The sequence below is a fragment of the Danio rerio genome, chromosome 24, assembly GCF_049306965.1.
Source record: "Danio rerio strain Tuebingen ecotype United States chromosome 24, GRCz12tu, whole genome shotgun sequence".
NCBI classification, from domain to species: domain Eukaryota; kingdom Metazoa; phylum Chordata; class Actinopteri; order Cypriniformes; family Danionidae; genus Danio; species Danio rerio.
In genome coordinates, this window is record NC_133199.1 from 42610001 (window position 1) to 42630000 (window position 20000).

A 20000-nucleotide genomic window follows, 5' to 3' on the forward strand; every position below is an offset into this window, starting at 1 on the left:
ATCATAATTCATTTCTGTTACTTAAAATTAATGACATTAAACATAACTGCATGTTAACTATCCTCATATATATATATATAATAATAACCTTAACTGTTAAAAGCTATTAATTACTAGTTAAAGTTAATAAAGATATGATAATTACCCCTAACATTTCCAATTTTTATTGTAAATCAATAACGTGCACTTTTTGTAAAGCAGCACTGAATCAATCATTATCGTGAAAAACTCTATACAAATAAGCTTGAATTGAATTGAATAGTGGTCGAACGCATTTGGAGAGATTGACCTAGGCAAACACGCACGCCACTTTGACGGCATTTGAACGGGAGCGAGTTTGTTTAACGCAGTAAATCCGCCTGGTCTTTTCCCATCCCGCGTGTGCGTGTTTCAGCTGTGGCCGTATGCGTTCTAATCCGCTCCGATTAAGAGATTAAGCGCAGGAGTATTTGTGTGCATGCGGCGGTATGCGCGTGTGTTGTCGTCGCTCCCCTGTGAGAGTGTGTGCAGTGTGGAGTTGAACTGCCCGCCACCTGTTCGCCCCTCGCCCCAGGGGGCAAATCTCTCTAATTCTGATGAGCAGAGACAGAAGAGCGTCGCCATGGGGATGTTCTGCAGGGGGACGAGCGCAGGATCAATCAATGTATGAATGCGTGTGCGCTGATGTGTCTTTGTGCACCGGCTCCGTACGTGTGTGTGTGTGTGTGTGATGTTAGGCCAGTCTAAGAGGCACTGGCGACAGACTGCACGGCGTGCCGGAGGTGACAGGGAGTCTGTGTGAGTCTCTGCGTGCTCCCAAAAACAGAGGGGCCCAGCCCTCATCGTGCCCAGCCAGGGTGGCTACATCCTGGGGACACGTCGCCCAGAGACTCCCTGGAGTTATATGCGTCTCTGGAGCCCGGCCTCCAATCTGCCATATGCCACGACACAGATGCGCCTCTTCTCCAGCACTTTTTCTTTTGTAGTTCAGGAAGTCAAACTCATAGTAGGTGCAAGTTTACAAACATAACTTGTGGTGGTTATTTAAAGAGACATTGTAGGATGGAGTTATTGCATGTCTTTGTATATAAAGCTGGACAAATGTCAAAATTCATCAGCATATAAAGTTGTATGTATATATAGAGTTGAAGTTTTAATTATTAGCCCCCCTATATATTTGTTCAACACATTATTCTCATTCTCAACTCATTTCTAATAACTGATTTATTTTATCTTTGTCATGATGACAGCACATAATATTTGACTAGATATTTTCAGGATACTAGTATTCAGCTTAAAGTGACATTTAAAGGCTTAACTAGGTTAACTAGACAGGTTAGAGTAATTAGGCAAGTCATTGTATAACAGTCGTTTGTTCTGTAGACAATCCAAAACAAATATTGCTTAAGGGGGCTAATAATAATGAGCTTAAATGGGTTTTGAAAAATTAAAAACTGCTTTTATTCTAGCCGAAATAAAACAAATAAGACTTTCTCCAGAAGAAAAAAATATTAGAGGAAATACTGAGAAAAATTTGTTGCTCTGTTAAACATCATTTGGGAAATATTTGGAAAAACAGAGACTTCAACTGTTTATACATGTACTTAAAACCACAGTTAACCAACAATTTCAATTCTGTCATCATTAACTCACCCTTTACTTGTTCCAAACCTGACTCTCTTTCTGCCGTTGAACACAAAAGAAGATATTTTAAAGAATGCTGAAAACCTGTAACCATTGACTTCCGTAGTGTTGCTTTTTCCAACTATGGAAGTTAATAGATTCCAACATTTGTCTAAATATATTCTTTAGTGTTTAATATTTTGTGTGAACTATCCTTTTAATAGGTCACTACATTTGAATTTAATAGTCATATTTTCCAACTTTTTTTTCCTTGCTTAATTTTTGGACTGGTGGTATTATCCATTTGTCAATATGAGAAACATTAGGGGTTCTATCATTGTCACGATTACCAGCGATCGTATGCCATAAGATCGCTGGATTTCACAAACAATAACTTATGGACTACAAATCTGCCATTTCTGGACTACATTTTCATTCATGCACTCCGGTCACACTCACACATGCTTCCTCATCTAAACCAATTACTCGCACCACCTGAGGATTGTCAGAGACTTATTGCACACACTATTTAAGCTACACACTCACTCATTCACTTTGCCGAGTCTTGTTAACTGTAAGTGACATTACAGAGCGTTTTCCTTGTCTTGTTTTCCTGTATTTAGATCTTAGCCTTGTTTATCCAGTTCTCCTGTTTAGCCGCCTGCCTTCCGACCTCTCGCCTGTTGCTTCGACTACGATTCAGGACTGCTTCTCAACACCTGTTTGCACCCGTATTGAGCATTGCTTGCCTAACAACGAATAAACCTGCATTTGGATCCAAATCTCTGTTGTTTGTGTCACTCCCCATCCCAACAATCATACACCCGGAGCGATAAGGTGGAAGATGTGTTTGGCACGGTTTGCTGCTTTTTTCAGACCAGCGCAACCCTAATTTTCACGTTTTGCACCCCGTTGTTTAAATAGCAAATCCATTTGCACCACTTTGTGGACTCATGGGTGTGCTGGTCTATAAAGGAGGTGTGTTAAGGCACATTGTTGGAGTGCTGCTATTTTAAAGAACGGAAATAGACCGCACCATTGACCAACTAAAAGCTGCTCTAAAGTCAAGAGAAGAGTGTGTTAGTTAAGCACCTATGTGCGTCCAAAAGACTTACACATTTCTTAAAACACACAGGATAAACAGCAATACACAAATATCTTTTCAGATGAAAACAAATAAAGAAATAAAATGATACAGAAATTATTATTTTCTACATGAATACATAAAAACCACTACCTTCATCTCAAGGGGGCTTTTTTTCAGTTTATTCATGACAATCTGCATTTGTATAATGTTGTTATTATTAGTATTATTTATTATATGCATATTTATATTTGCTTTAATAAAAACAAGGTTAGATTTGTCCACCTGTGGGGTTTTGGAGACGTCTGCATCACCATATAGTGCATAAGAACAGAACATGTGTTCGGATATAACTCAGTTTTTTGACCACACTTGGTTATTAGTGTTCATTTAATGCTTTGGTGGGAATTAGAACTGAATTTAGAAATGGTTTTGAAACAAATCTTTGCGCTTAACAAAGGAAAAAAAAAGTTGGCTAATGGATGTCTTCAGTGGAGTGAGTACAACACCGTTTCCGTACTCCACCAAAGTAAAGGAGTAAAGAGCAAAAATAAAGTAAAGCGAAAGTAAAGAAGCTGAATGGAGGAGGCTTGTTCTTTATCCTCTTGCTGCAGATGCTCTGTTTAACTGTTTTTTCTCGCTAGAAATGAATCAGTGAGTCATTCATTGGACATTTTCTCTGACTGAATCAGTTGAATCGATGAATTGCTAGCTGGTGACTTACTCTGACTGGATTATTTGAATCAGTGGGTTGTTAAGTAGAGATTTTGTCTAAACAAATCATTTAAATCAGTATGTTGTTAACAAATAATCTGAATCAGTGAGTCAGCAATAAGAGATTCGCTTTGACCAAAGCATTAGAATCAGTGAATTGTTAGCTGATGACTCATTCTGACTGGATTATTTGAATCAGTGGGTTATTAACTGGAAATAGAATCTGAACGAATCATTTGAGTCAGTATGTTGTTAACAAATGTTTTAAATCCGTGAGTCATTCATTGGATATTTTCTCTGACTGAATCATTTAAATCAGTAAATTGTTAGCTGATAACTCTTTCTGAGTGGATTATTTAAATCAGTGGGTTATTAACTGGAAATAGCATCTGAACGAATCATTTGAATCAGTATGTTGTTAACAAATGTTTTGAATCAGTGAGTCATTCATTGTAGAATTTCTCTGACTGTATCATTTGAATCAGTAAATTGTTAGCTGATAACTCTTTCTGACTGGATTATTTGAATCAGTGAGTTAAGTGGAGATTTTCCCTGACTGAATCATTCAAATCAGTCAATTGTTTGCTGGTGACTCATTCTGACTAGAATATTTGAATCAGTGGTTTGTTAACTGGAGATTTTTTCTGGATGAATCATTTGAATCAGTATGTTGTTAACAAATCATTTAAATCAGTGAGTGAATCATTGGAGTATTGCGCTGACTGAATTATTTGAATCAATATATTGTTGGCTGATGACTCATTCTGACTAGAATATTTGAATCAGAATGTTGTTAAGTTGAGACTTGCTCTAAACAAATCATTTGAATTAGTGAGTCGTTAATTGGAGATTTGCTCTGACCGAATCATTTGAATTAGCGAATTGTTAATTGGAGATTCAATCTGACCAAATCATTTGAATTAGTGAATCATTAGCTGAATACTAAAATTTTGAAACGGCAGATACTGCGTCTGTAAGTGCTATAAAGTAAACGGGACATGACTTTAAAATGAGAGACCTGTGCTGCCAAATGAGTCATTTTGGTCGAAGTTTGGCCTTTAAAAATGGTGGACAGATTCATGTGCTTTCCAAATTATGTGCATGTTTATCATCTCCCAAGAAAAGCTGATTTGTTTTTCTGCACGCATCTTGGAAGGGCCTCAGATTTGTGAGTTTTGGACATGCAGAAGGCGTAACAGACAGGGAGAGACAGTCATAGCTGGAGACATGATGTCTGTAAAGATGAGAAGAGGAAAAAACCTTGTGTAACTAGCAGCGCTCAGAGCCAACATGGCTTCTCTGCGCTCTTTTGAGTCCAAATGGCTGGTCAGCCTCCTTCAAACAGGTTTTGAGCCAGTAAAAACAGCGTTATTGATAAACCAGACTTCCTGTGATAGAAATGCTGAGGTTAAAGTGTTACCAGTCCACGCTGAGAGAGCGCCTCCTGTAGGCCGGAGGTCTGGACTGCAGACTCCTGTCCTCTTTACTGCAGTGTTTGTCCTTCAGAGAGAGTCGCTGGGTCAGTTTCACAATCCCAGATTCAGTCCTGCACAACACAAACACACAGACAGAGCACAATTACTGTAGTACAACCACTGATTTACTACTGTTACCTAAAAACACACATTCACACACACACACACACACACACACACACACACAAACACACACACACACTGCCTGAAAACAGTCAAATCATCATACTTTTATTATGTGTCCTGTATGTATATTTATTAACAAAACAATTAGTATTATTAAGTAATATTATGATTATTATTATCATTATTATTATTATTACAATGATTATTATTATTATTATTATTATTATTATTATTATTATTATTATTACAATTATTATTATTATTATTACAATGATTATTATTATTATTATTATTATTATTATTATTACTGTGATTATTATTATTGTTATTACTATTGTTAATATTATTATAATTGTTGTTGTTATTATTATTATTATTTTATTTTTATTATTACTATTATTACTACTACTACTACTACTATTATATTAAGTAATATACCATATTATTACAATATATAATAATAGTGATAATAGTGTATTGTACATCTACAGTAAATGAGTGTGTATGGTTGTTTCCCAGTGATGGGTTGCAGCTGGAAGGGCATCCGCTGCAAAAAACATGTGCTGGATAAGTTGGTGGTTCATTCCACTGTGGCAACCCCGGATTAATAAAGGGACTAACTCGAAAAGAAAACGAATAGATGAATGACATCTACAGTAATAATAATAATAATTAGTTATTAGTACTTGTATTATGATTAAAGATATTAAATAATATAATACAAATATATTTGTAAAATTAACTCTATCCATCCAATGTAAAACAATCTAATAAAGTTTTTTATACATTTTCCTAAAACTGTTTGTTTCTTTAATTATTACTTTTTTCTTCTTTCTTTTTTCTTTCTTTCTTTCTTTCTTTCTTTCTTTGCTCTAGGATTGGATTCGCGCTCACAGAATCTGCACTTTGACAGATGTCCATCTAAGAGAGTTACGGTGTAGAGAAGCCCCAAAGAAGCGTACCAACCAGACTTGCTGCATGCCCAGAGTGAAGCACGGTGGCAGATTAGTGAAGGATTGGGCAGCTATATCATAGCATTCCCTAGACCAGGGGTCAGCAACCCGCGGCTCTTTAGCGCTGCCCTTGTGGCTCCCTGGAGCTTTTTCAAAAATGTTTGAAAATGCAAAAAGATGGGGGAGGTTAATATATTTTTTGTTTTAATATGATTTCTATAGGAGGACAAACATTTTTAACGTTTTCAAATGCTGTCAAAGTGTGTAGAATTAATATTTAATTTCAACATTTCTGTCAACGAAGATTTGCGTCATAGCCTGCGACACAGGTTTCTATCAGCAGGGTGGGATGCCAGGCAGGTGGCTGTTGTAAACAAACCAGGAGATAATAAAGCATGGAAAACCGTTCAAAGATGGTATGACATATTAGAACACTTATTTGCAAACTTTAAAAACAAAACCAAGATAATACAAAAAAATAAAGATATACCTTTCTCCATTAAGACAGTGAAGGAAAGGGCTATTAAAATGGTAGGTAACATCACCGATCAGCAAACCAAGAACATTAATTCAGTGCCAGCATACTCAATTGCCTGTGATGTGACCGATATTCAATGCGCTTTTATGCAGGTATGTGAACTCTGATGGGCCGCAAGAAGAAATGATCAAATTAATAACACTAAAAGACAAGAGGCTGTGCTGAAGTGTTTTAATGACAACAAAATAAACACCAACCACCTGATTTTAGTGGCTATTTAATCATGAAGGCTCATTATGTATTTGTAGCCAACTTAGTCATTTTGATAGTAGGCTAATATAGCTAATATAGATACATACAGCATGTGTATCGTTTATTATAAGGCTTATATAAGGCTTTACATTTTTTGTGGCTCCAGACATATTTGTTTTTTGTTTTTTTTTTGGTCCAATATGGCTCTTTCAACATTTTGGGTTGCCGACCCCTGCCCTAGACCCAATACTTGTGCTAGATGGGCGCATTACTACCGAACCGACTATGCAGGCTGTGCAGGGCTTGTATCTGACATTCCCAAGATGAACTGATGCTGTATTGCCTGCAAAAGGAGGCCCTACAACATACTAAAGAATTATTATTGTGGTCTAAAACCAGACGTTTCAGTTTCAGAAATTATTATTATTAAAACTATTATGTTTATAAACGTGTTCAGAAAAATCTTTCCGTTAAAACAGAAATGTTCAGCGGGGCTAATAATTCGCACAGCTTTAAACGACAACAAGTCAACAAGTGCAGCTGAAGAATGCTTAAACACTGAAGGACAAGGTCAGCGAGCGAGAGAGTGTCCCAAACACTCCTGACCTCATCCGTATTTCTAGAGGAGCGTTCCTGGACAGAAGCCGTTTGGGAATAAGACGGGAGGAAGGACAGCGGGATGAATCTGACTCCGCCGGCAGCTGCTCCAGATGACACTGCGCTCTGATGTAATGCCATTGGAGGATTTCTTACAGTAGGAAGGCCTGAGTGATGACATCACCTCCTTCGAGAGCGCACGGACACACACAAATGCTGGTGTAAAAATAAATACCAAACATAAGCACGGCACAAGTCAACGCTTAATTTGTATGCGCTTTTAGACATGATTGAAAGAGAGATGAGATCTGTTTCAAAACTGCGCAAAGCTTTCTGGGATTGCCTACTGGCTTTTGGCTATTGGTTTATGTATTTGTATATGAAATGTCAGGGCATTTGAATTATACATTTTTAACATAAAATAAATGCACATCCACGAAACGACTTTGATTTCTAAAACTACTAAATAAAAGTGAACGTGAGAGAGATGAGATCGGTTTCAAACCCGAGTAAGCTGTACAAAGCTTTCTGAGATTGCTTTTAATTAATACATTATTTAAATATAAAATTATGCATCTGAATTCTATATAAGAATGTTAATGCATAACAGAGGATTTTAATAGCATAAATTAAGTTTTCATTTTTAAAAATAAATAAATAAATACATTTTTTAATAAAAAATGTTTCATTTAATTTATTTAATTTAACCTAATTAAATTAAATTAAATTAAATTAAATTTAATTAAATTTAATTTAATTTAATTTAATTTAATTTAATTTAATTTAATTTAATTTAATTTAATTTAATTTAATTTAAAGAGAACATTTTAATTGCATAAGTTAATTTTCCACAAAAATGTGTAATGGCAAGACACTGTGAAAAATAAAAAATTTAATTTAATTTAATTTAATTTAATTTAATTTAATTTAATTTAATTTAATTTAATTTAATTTAATTTAATTTAATTTAATTTCACTCAATTAAAAAATAAAATAAATAAATAAATAATAAAATTTAATTTAATTTAATTTAATTTAATTAATAAAAAATTAATTAAAATTTAATTAAAAATTTAATTAAATTTCACTCTGTGAAAAAAATTACATTAAATAAATAAATAAATAAATAAATAAATAAATAAATAAATAATATTTTTAAAAATTATTTAAATTTCAAATTTTAATTTCATATCATTTCATTTCATTTAAATAAACCATCAACTATTTCTGCACATGTTTAACGAAGCGGATACCCTTCATTGCACTTCTAGTTAGACCTAAACATTTACAGTAATAGTTGCCTTGTACTTGTGCATGTCTAATGAAATTAAAGTTGAATCTAATCTAATCTAAAAAGTGTATTTAGGATGCCTCCAATAGATAAAAAAGACAAATTCAGACAAATGTGAGATGGTGAAGCACTAAATGGTCTTAAAATACATCAGTCTGATTGCAGCACTATCTCTATGAAGCCTTTCAAGTGCTGTCTAGGTAGGCGGCTCACTAGTTTCTGCACCAGAGTTCTGCACCAGACCGGGTGTGTGTGTGTTGTTTGATGTCTACTGCAGCCAGAGCTCAGATCCAGCGCTTCAGCCCAGCCTGCTCATTAGACAAGCATATAAATACCAAACACACAGTATTAAACAGCAGTGCCAGCGTACACATAAACTGCTTAGTTAAGACCAAAATAAAAGCTCTCCATGCCGCACATCAAATGTGTCACGCCGTCTTATTCAACCACTTAAAGACTCTGACCCTAACACACACACACACACACACACACACACATCAGTACTGAAGTTTCTGTTACACTTCACAGACTAAAAGTGACTGTTAAAGTGACTCAGAAGAGAAGAATCAAGAATACATGTGAAAGTCCATCCATCTCTTAGTGCGTTTGTTTGAGCATCCACCTATTCACAGATCCATAAAGATAACTGCCTATGTTTATTCATCCATCCATCCAGCTGTTTATGCATCCATCTATCTCCTTAGACATCCATCCATCCATCTATTTATCCATCTATCCATCCATCCACCCTTCCAGCTGTTTTTCCATCCATCTATCCTCTTAAACATTCATCCATCCATCTATACATTTCTAAACCATCTATAACGTAATCTACAACTTTTTACAACCATCGATCATCAATCTACCCCTTTATACATCCATCCATTCATCTATTAATTTAGCTGTTGATCCATTCATCTATCCCTTAATCAACCATTCATCCATTCCTACCCATCCATCCTTTCAGCTGTTTATCCATCTATCTATCCCTTAAACATCCATCCTCCGTCCCTTTCTCCATCCATCTATCCCTTAAACATCCATCCTCCATCTCTTTCTCCATCCATCTATCCCTTTTTACATCCATCCATCCATCCAGATGTGAACTTTTCATATCATATTATCATTCAACATATCATATTATTCATACACATCAATAAAAAATAATAATAGATCAGAATAAACTGTACATTTAACAATCATTTTCGGATAAAACAGTAATAAAAAATAATAATAATCAGTATATTTACAATGATTCATTTATAATAATCTAGCTACAGGCATTAATGTATGTGCCGCCAGAAGGACCTCGTCAGTGTTTTCCCCTAGTTAATATTGCAGTTGTGTTTTACTGTCTGACTCAGTGAATTGTGGGTAAATGCTATGTAGTTTGGGGTAGAATGTTTCTCTGATGAGCTGATGGTTTCAGGAAGTGTTCCTCTGTCTCCACCTCTGCCTGGGCACAGTGTGGGCAGATGCGGCTCTCTCTGGGTTGCCAGTTCTGTCTGTATTGGCCTGTCTCTACAGCCTGTATTTGGTCATTGTTTGCTCTCTCTCTTTCTTTCTCTCCTCATTTCTCTCTCTCAAGTTCAAGTTGCTTTATTGGCATGACATTAAGTACAGTATTGCCAAAGCACTTCAAATATAAAACATTAAAACCATTGAAAAATTAATAGTAATACAGATAAGATATAATGACACACACAAAAAACAAACAATACATTTGATAAATATAATAATAATAAAAAGTTTATATTATTTAAATAAGTGTAATGAGGAGACTGACACGGAGGGATCCATTATGCAGTATTTATTGCTCAAGCACTTATTCACACACACAATATGCACTAACGTGCAAACACACAACAACAACAGTCCATGATGAATCAAGACTGGCGATGAATAGACACAGGGAGTATTACCAGGCATAGATCGAGGGCAGGCTGCAAGTATCAGAGTCCGTGAACCAGGCGTGGGTCGTGGGCAGGTAGCGAACATCAGCGTCCGTATAACAGGTGTGGTTCGTGGGCAGGCAGCGAGTATCAGAGTCCGTATACAAGGCGTGGGTCGTGGGCAGGCAGAAGGCGAAGCAGAGTCAAGAAACAGGCTGGAGTAATACACGAGGAGTCAGGCAGGAATAACGCTCAGAAATGCTGGCCGGGGCTAAACAAGACTTCGCCCTGAATGAGAGTATGGTGCTGGCTTATAAAGGGTACGTGGGTCATTAGCGGGATTCAGTTCAGGTGTGCATGATCAGGGTAAAAGGATGATGTAATGCTTAGAAGTCCGGAGATGGTGGCCTCTGCTGGCCAGCGAGGGGAATGACTGGGACCGAGTCGGTGACAATAAGATACATGAGTTTACATTAACCATTTCTTATGGTGTGTAGGGTATATACATATTTTGCAGCTAGTCTAAATGTCAATTCGTCCTCTCCGAGTATATGGTAAAGTTTTTCTGAGTCATTTAAATTAAAAAATGAACTGATCAATGTTTCAAATTGGGGGAAAAATATTCTCTCTCTCTCTCTCTCTCTCTGTGGTCATTATGGGAATGCTGTAATGGTCTAAAAGCATCTCCCATCTCGCCGTTCTCTCCAGAATCCCACAATTCCACAGGGCGTCAAGATCCCAATCAGAGTGGAGACGGCAATCGTGCTGATTATTTATGCTGGAGTAGATCATGAGTGTGTGTGTGAGCATGTCACACATTTATAGACACAAACCACACACGTGGTAACACACAAGAGCGTGTGTTTGTGAGGAAGTGGCTTCAGCTGTGTCATCTTCATTCCGACAGCCAGGCCAGCGGCCAAATGGAAAAAGACGATGACACATACAGATGTGTGTGTGCATCTGTGTGCATGTGTATGTTTGTGTCTGTGTTTATGAGTGTGTGTTTATTTGTATATCTATGTGTGTGCGTATCTGTGTGTATATGTACGTTTGTATCTGTGTGCATATGTGTGTGTGTGTGTGTGCATGCATATGAATTTGTGCTTGTGAATCTGTATACATCTATGTGTGTGTGTGGTGTTGTGTGTATGTATATCTGTGTGTATGTGTGCGTATCTATGTGTGTATCTGTGTGCATATGTGTGTATGTATATCTGTGTGTATGTGCGCGTATCTATGTGTGTATCTGTGTGCCTATGTGTGTGTACATGTATGTACTGTATATCTGTATGCGTGTGTGTGTGTGTGTGTGTATGTGTATATCTGTGTGTATGCATGTGTGTAATGTGTAGCTGTGTATATGAGTGTGTGGATATTTCTATATGTATGTGTGTGCATATCTGTGTGTATACGTATGTTTGTATTTGTGTGCATATGTGTGTGTGCATCTATGTGTGTATCTGTGTGCATGTATGTGTGTGTGTGTGTTTGTGTGCGCGCGTGCGTGTGTGTGTGTGTGTGTTTGTGTGCGCGCGTGCGTGTGTGTGTGTGTGTGCGTGTGTGTGTGTGTGTGTGTGTGTGTGCGTGTGTGTGTGCGTGTGTGTGTGTGTGTGTGAACATATGTGTATATCTGTGTGTAGGTGCAAGTATATATGTGTATATAAGTGTGTGAGTGTGTGTATACATACTTATTTGTGTGTGTGTTCTTGTGTATATAGATGTGTTGGCTTGCATGTGTACATTTGTGTGTATATCTGTGTGTGTGTGTACATCTGTGTATATGTATATCTTTGTGTATATAAATGTGTGTATGTATACAGTATGTGTGTGTGTGTGTGTGTGTGTGTGTGTGTGTGTGTGTGTGTGTGTGTGTGTGTGTGTGTGTGTGTGTGTGTGTGTGTGCTTGTCTGGCGCGGTGGCACTGTTGGGGAACCGTCAGACTTTTCACAGCCAAACCACATCAAAGACGCAAACCACAACGCCAGCCCCTCCACACACACACGGCTGAGTCAACCTTTACACACACACACACACATTAACCACAAAACCAAACACTGAAACATGCACACTTATTAAAGTTATTAGACTGTCTATGTAAAAAATGCTTATGTGGGTCAGAGAGAGAGAGAGAGAGATGAAGACATACACACACACACACACACACACACACACACACACACACACACACACTGCTGTCGTATATCACTGATGATGATTTTCTCTCTTTAGTTCTGTAAGCCACAAAAACTGATCTCACAGCTTCATGTTTATGTGATTTGCTCACAATTGGTTCTTAGCTGTTCAAACACGAGACCACAACTGTTCACAGATCAGCCGTATACACTATGATCATTCTACAGCTAGTCTCAATGGCTGCAGACTGTTTCGACTCATTGACTCATTAGACCGTAAAACAACCTGATTGGCTGAATTATACATCCAACAGAAAGGCCACATAGGTTTTGCAATTCATTTGGCTTTTCAAAGTATGTAAAAAAATACAAATTAATTATATATGGGCACCCCAAAAAACAGAACTTAACGTAAATAAATAAAAAACTTTGCCAGAAAACATCCAAAATAAATGAATTAAATTTAATTTTATTATTCATTTTCCGTTGGTTTCCTTATTTATCAGAGGTCGCCACAACGGAATAAACCACCAACTATTCCAGCATAGGTTTTATGCAGCCAATGCCCTTCCAGCCGCAACCCAGCAATGGGAAACACCCATACACTCTCACATTCATAAACACATTCATCCACTACAGCCAATTTATTCATTGATTCATTTTTCTTTCAGCTTATCATCACAGTGGCATGAACCGCCAACTATTTCAGCAAATATGTTACGCAGCGGATGCCCAGTACTGGGAAACACCCATAAACTCTCACATTCGCACACACACTCATAGACTACAGCCAGTTTAGCTTATTCAATTCCACACAGACTCCATACAGAAATGCCAACTGGCCCAACTGGGACTCGAACCAGTGACCTTGTTGCTGTGAGGTAAAGATTTATTCATTCATTCATTCATTTTCTTGTCGGCTTAGTCCCTCAATTAATTCGGGGTCGCCACAGCGGAATGAACCGCCAACTTATCCAGTACGTTTTTACGCAGCGGATGCCCTTCCAGCCGCAACCCATCTCTGAGAAACATCCACACACACATTCACACACACACACTCATACACTACGGACAATTTAGCCTACCCAATTCACCTGTACCGCATGTCTTTGGACTGTGGGGAAAACCGGAGCACCTGGAGGAAACCCACGCAAACGCAGGGAGAACATGCAAACTCCACACAGAAACGGCAACTGAGCCGAGGCTCGAACGAGCAACCCAGCGACCTTCTTGCTGTGAGGCGACAGCACTACCTACTGCGCCACTACATCGCCCCGAGGTAAAGATCCAGCTAGGACTCGAACCAGTGACCTTCTTGCTGTTAGGCAAACGTGCAACACAATGTAATCAAATTACACACATTTAAAATGTAATTTGTTATATTACTGTGTTCCCCAAAATTATAATTAGAACACAGTAACTTATTACTGTGGACCACAATACACCCATCTCTTGCCGTGAGATTGTGTTGGGTAAACAATGTTCACACATGATGATGACCACAAATGTGAATTTAGATTTTTTTGCATTTTCAGAGTTTGTGATGGTTTTTATAAATACACGTTGGTGATTGTGTTATTTGGATGCTTTCTGGACACATTTCCAACCTAAAAACAAGCGAATGAGAGAGAGAGCTTTGTGTTGTCTGTATGTATGTGTGTGTGTGTGAATGAGAGAGAGCGTAAGGCTGTCTGTGTATATGTCACTTGCTTAGTGCTATGTGTGTGTGTGTGTGTGTGTGTGTGTGTGTGTGTGTGTGTGTGTGTGTGTGTGTTTGTGTGTGTGTGTGTGTGTGTGTGTGTGTGTGTGCGAATGAGAGAGAGAGCTTTGTGCTGTCTGTATGTATGTGTGTGTGTGTGTGCGAATGAGAGAGAGAGCTTTGTGCTGTCTGTATGTATGTGTGTGTGTGTGTGCGAATGAGAGAGAGAGCTTTGTGCTGTCTGTATGTATGTGTGTGTGTGTGTGTGCGAATGAGAGAGAGAGCTTTGTGCTGTCTCTATGTATGTGTGTGTGTGTGTGTGTGAATGAGAGAGAGCGTGAGGCTGTCTGTGTGTGTGTCACTTGCTTGGTGCTATGTGTGTGTGTGTTTATACAGTCAGCTTGTTATAGGCTGTCTGGACTTTGTATAGCTGAGTGGTTTTTGGTTTTGTCCTTCACCCAACAAATGCTGATTATAAGCGGGAGCCGTCGGGTTCGAACTAAAACCTGGCGGGAGTGGGATTCAAAATTTAGTCCAGCGCAGATCTCTAGCTCAGTGGTTAGCACTGTCATCTCACAGCAATAACGTCACTGGTTTGAGTCCCGGCTAGACCAGTTGGCATTTCAGTGTGGAGTTTGCATGTTCTCCCCGTGTTGGCGTGGCTTTCCTCTAGGTGCTCCGGTTTCCCCCACAGTCCAAACACATGCGCTATAGGGGAATTGATTAACTAAATTGGTCGTAGTGTATGAGTGTGTGTAAATGACTGTGTATGGGTGTTTCCCAGTACTGGGTTGCAGCGGATGGGTATCTGCTGTGTAGAACATATTCCGGAATAACTGGCGGTTCATTCCGCTGTGGCAACCCCTGATAAATAAGAAACTAAGCCGAAAGAAAATGAGCGAATGTTAATTCAGTACTATTGACTGGGTATTAAAATTATGAGACATTTGATTTGTTTGATTTATTTTATATTTTAATTTATTTTGCCTTTTAAATGTCTGTTATATAAGTCTTAATTAATTTAACTTTTTGCAGATTTTTTTTGTATTATTTCAATGTATTTTAGCTTTAAAGATGAAATGTAATGAAACACATGCATGCATTTCTTGTTAACCTTTGAATCATGTCAGGAAATGATTTCACGCTTTTATTTTTAGCTATCCACAATGACCCTGTTGTACAGTCTCACTTTTAGCAAGGGAGAAATAATAACTTTATCAGTTACCTGACACCACAACCAATTACTGACAAAAATGGCAGACTAATTAGTCCAAATGAACCCTCCAATCCAGCATCCATCACTGATCTGGTGTCAGAAATCTCACAAACCTACCAAAGGACGGAAAAATAGTGCTTGATCTAGTGCTCGTCCTTTGATCAGATCCGATCAGCGGTTCAGCTCTCATTAGTCAGCCATTAGTGACAGATTTAGGAGATCTGCCATTTTCAAACTAGTAACCTAGGTAACGTGGCGTTCTTGTTGATAGGAAGACTCTCCTACGCCACATTGTGTGACAGTTTTATAACTCAGGAACCCTCCATAAAGGACAAACCAGAGACATGTCAGGAAAACATGGAAGACTCTTTTCATTCATTCAGTTCATATGCTTCAGCAAGCTTACTAGATTACACAAACTATTTACTTCCACTAACTAACACTACAGCAAAGACTACAGAATGCACAAGACATGTCACTTACATAGATTTGAATGGGGAAAAGTGTAACGGTCAATATGGTGAATGAAGCCCGCCTACTAGTACAAGAGCCAATCAGCGATCGCTATAGATTGACGTTTCTCCAGTGGAAAAGCTTAGATCAGACGTGCGTTTTTACGACAGTTTGGTGGTCAACAAACACACTGGAATCCTAGTGAATACTTGCTTCACGAACATAAGAAATATATGCAAATAAAGCCTGAAATCTGAGCTTTAAAATGAACCATGTGCACTTGAAGAGATTTGTAATCTGTATGAAACAAACGCGAGGTACAGTCTGTCCTGTCAAACGCTCATCACATGACAGCAACTACTCAAACGCCCACAGACATGCAAACAAAGAGTCGCTGTCATTTCTGGAGGAGATTCACCATCAAGATCAAGTATTGAATTACATCTGAAGAGCAGTGCGATCAGACGAAGCGTTAAACAGAGGATGATCATGTGTAGAACAGCCTTAAATGAGGTCAGAGTCGTGATCTCGTTCCTTTCGAGTGTGCATGCTCATTAGCTTGGGCAAACTGAAAATATCAGGGCTCGAAATTAACTTTCTTACTTGGTAGCACCGGTGCTCCCAACCTGAAATATTTAGGAGCACCAGAAAAAAATTACGAGCACCAGAAAAAATGTAGGAGCACCCACGAAAAATGAGTGATATATATATTTGACAAGTTTGTATTAAGGGATTTATTGTATTTGAAAACAACATCAATTGGGACTAACAAAACCCAGAAACAACGATCTAACTAATGCTGTGATTAATTAATATTTGTGCAATAATTCCAGAATGAATGTTGAATAATTATAAAATATTAATGCTGACGATGATGACAATAATCCTAATAATGAATTATATTCCTCATCATCATGCTGCCTTGAATGTGCTTTAATGTGAGTTATCTGCTATATAAAGTCCTGCTGTTACTTTATGAAAATTAAATATATAGTTTGCATCAAACACAAATGAAGCATTGTAGTAAGAAATATTTATTTTGTACTATTGTTTTTATAGGCATTTCAATTTAATAAATAATATTTCTGCTACAAAACAAACTAAATAATATAATAAATCATTTAATTCAATGCTGAAAGCTGCAAAGCAGTCATCAGTAATTAAATAGAAAACTAATATACACCTCAAGAAAGAACGGACAAAAGAAAGAAAGAAAAGTCTCACTTTTAAAAGTTTTGGTTTCGGTTCGTGTCGTTTTAATGCTTAGCCTTGTTACGCTCTGAATAACATTTTTCTGTGTTTGCGGAAAAGCATGCGAGTCAGCCGGCCCAATATGAGGGGGGCAGAGCAGGATTCTCACGATGACCACCGGTGTAATACTGTTCTTTGTTATAACCTGCATCAGTTTAAACTCAGTAAAGGCGAGCTTCTTTGGCGATGGTAATTTAGCTGACATTTGCGCTGTTGCAGCCTGATCTCACGAGGAAACATATAAAAAAAGTTACGAATTGCCGTGAGATTGTGTTTGCTGAAAACGCAGTGCATGCAACGCATCGAGATTCAGTGTACTTTTCACACTTCAGCCGTTTGCATTCCCGGCGGTCACAAAAGCTCCCTCCCTGTCATCTGACAGCAGAAAGTCTTGAGTGATTGACGGCTAATATGAACCAATATAGCGGCAAGGAAGACCGATTTTTCCACGTTTTTAGAAAAAAAACAAAATAGGTCGCACTACAACCATTATATGCAGTCGCATGAATGCTCCCAATATATATTATGAGGTCGCACAGCTTAAATTTCGGGCGCAAAATGGTTGCAATTTCAAGCCCTAAATATGCCAATTTTGTTTGATCCACGCATTTAGAAATGAAACTTTTGACACAGTTGTTGTTTAATTTTATTGGCGATTACAAATATGTAATGTAATCCTAAGCTTAGCAAGCAGTTTTGGAGAATTTGATGATTCCCCATTCAGACAGAATGCCAAAGTCTTAGAGATGACACCCGAATCCGCCACTTTTTAATAATCATCCACCTGCCACCCGCCCGCACATATAGTATTATCTGATATATGTATCCGCACCCGATCGTCACTTTGATAATTTAATTCTTTGTTTTAGGCATGATAGGTCACCGTCAGGGTCGGAGCAAACTGAACTGGAGCTCTAGGCAAAAGATGATCATGCCGCCCTCATACCGAAAGCAAAAACGAGAGACGGGGTTGTGATTGCGGTACAACAGCAAGGACCAGGGCGGTGGGGGGATTGTCACGGATGAAAGTGGGGCCGGGGCGCCGTGGTGTCGCGGACGCTGTCTTCTCTATTCTGTCGCCCTAGCCGCCTGAGTCGCTTCTATGGACGCGCCGGCTCTGGTCACCGTAGATATTAACAGCAGATTCAGTGAGCTTTAATCTGCGCATCTCTGATAGTAAAATAATACGTTAATCTTAAACGTTTTAAATCAACATTTATTTATAAAAACAAAGGTTTGTCTTTAGACAACATTTTCTTCATTTTCAAATAGTGCAGACAGTAAAAATAAGACATTTTAGCTTTTACAGATGTCTTGGTATGGATGTATTGGTGGATGGAGGTTTGAATAAAATAACAGATGGATGGATGGATGGATGGATGGATGGATGGATGGATGGATGGATGGATGGATGGATGGATGGATGGATGGATGGATGGATTGGTGGATGAAGGTTTGAATAAAATAATGGATGGCTGGTTGGATAGATTGATGGATGGATGGATCAACAGAATGACAGAATATGGAAACATGGATGGATGGATGGATGGATGGATGGATGGATGGATAAATGGATGGCTTGACAGATGGATGGATGTTTGAATAAAATGGTTGATGGATAGAACAACAGAATTATATGATGAATGGATGAATGGATTGGTGGATGGAGATTTGAATAAAATAATGGATGGATGGATGGATGGATGGATGGATGGATGGATGGATGGATCAACAGAATGACATAATATGGATCGATTAATAGATGGATGGATGTTTGAATAAAATGATTGATTGATGGATGGATGGATTGGTGGATAGAGGTTTGAATAAAATAAAAGATGGATGGATGGATGGATGGATGGATGGAAGGATGTTTTAATAAAATGATTGATGGATGGATGGATGGATGGTTGGATGGATGGATGGATGGATTGGTGGATAGAGGTTTGAATAAAATAATGGATGGCTGGTTGGATAGATGGATGGATGGATGGATGGATGGATGGATATATGAACATAAAAACAGACTGACAGGACAATATGTCACTTCTCGCGTGTGTTTGGTTATGACACGTAGTTTGTGGATCAAGTTAGTTTTTGTCGGTGATACCTCCTACTGTAAAGTCATGCAGTGTGAAACCTCCTGTCGCTGATCCATCCTCCAGTGTAAACACAGCACCGACAGAAAGCTAACCCAGATCGTCATGCAGAGTGAAAACATCTGACTACTCTGAAAATCCTGCAGTCTGAACTCGAGATAATGGTTACTGAAATCAACAAATTGCTTAAAATTAAAGTCATCTTGGCGTTGTTAACAAAATAAATAAAACAAAATAAACAACATGGGAAAATGACATCGATTATAGGTTTTGGTTTCATCTTTGATGAATCATCAGCCCTAACAGTCCTATCATAACACTTGCCGACACTGCTGAAATCTCTCAAAACTACAGCAAACCATCTGAAAACCAGAAGAGTGGGTCTGCATACAGCACATGTGTACATCTATGCTACTTCTGTTCATTTAGTCAACATTAGGAGACTCTTGCATATATATAATAATGCTTTATTTAAATTCAAGATAATTAAAATGATTATGAGCCTAATATAAACCAACAACATGCATATACAAACATAAAATGCATTTTTACATTTGAAATCACACAAGTTCAAGATTAATGAAGCACTTACCTAGTTAAGGAGGAGAGCAAACAAAAATATATCAGATTTAGCTCATTTCTGTTTTGTCAATTTTCTCCGTAGAGTAAATGCAAACACACAC

General features: G+C 38.0%; 1 protein-coding gene and 1 long non-coding RNA gene across 4 annotated transcripts in view; one reads left to right on the top strand and one right to left on the bottom strand.

The window, feature by feature from the left end:
• The window catches only part of ankfn1b (ankyrin repeat and fibronectin type III domain containing 1b), a 160574-nt gene that overhangs the window by 51985 nt on the left and 88589 nt on the right, over window positions 1-20000 (bottom strand). For all 3 annotated transcript variants that reach the window (XM_017353975.4, XM_073941120.1, XM_073941121.1), the window contains one exon: window positions 4821-4946. In XM_017353975.4, coding sequence (XP_017209464.1) covers window positions 4821-4946 — 126 coding nt within the window. The remainder of the gene's footprint in view (window positions 1-4820; window positions 4947-20000) is intronic.
• On the top strand, window positions 432-7132 carry LOC137489278 (uncharacterized). The gene is made up of 2 exons (XR_011008684.2): window positions 432-985; window positions 5878-7132. It is a non-coding gene; the product is annotated as an uncharacterized lncRNA (long non-coding RNA).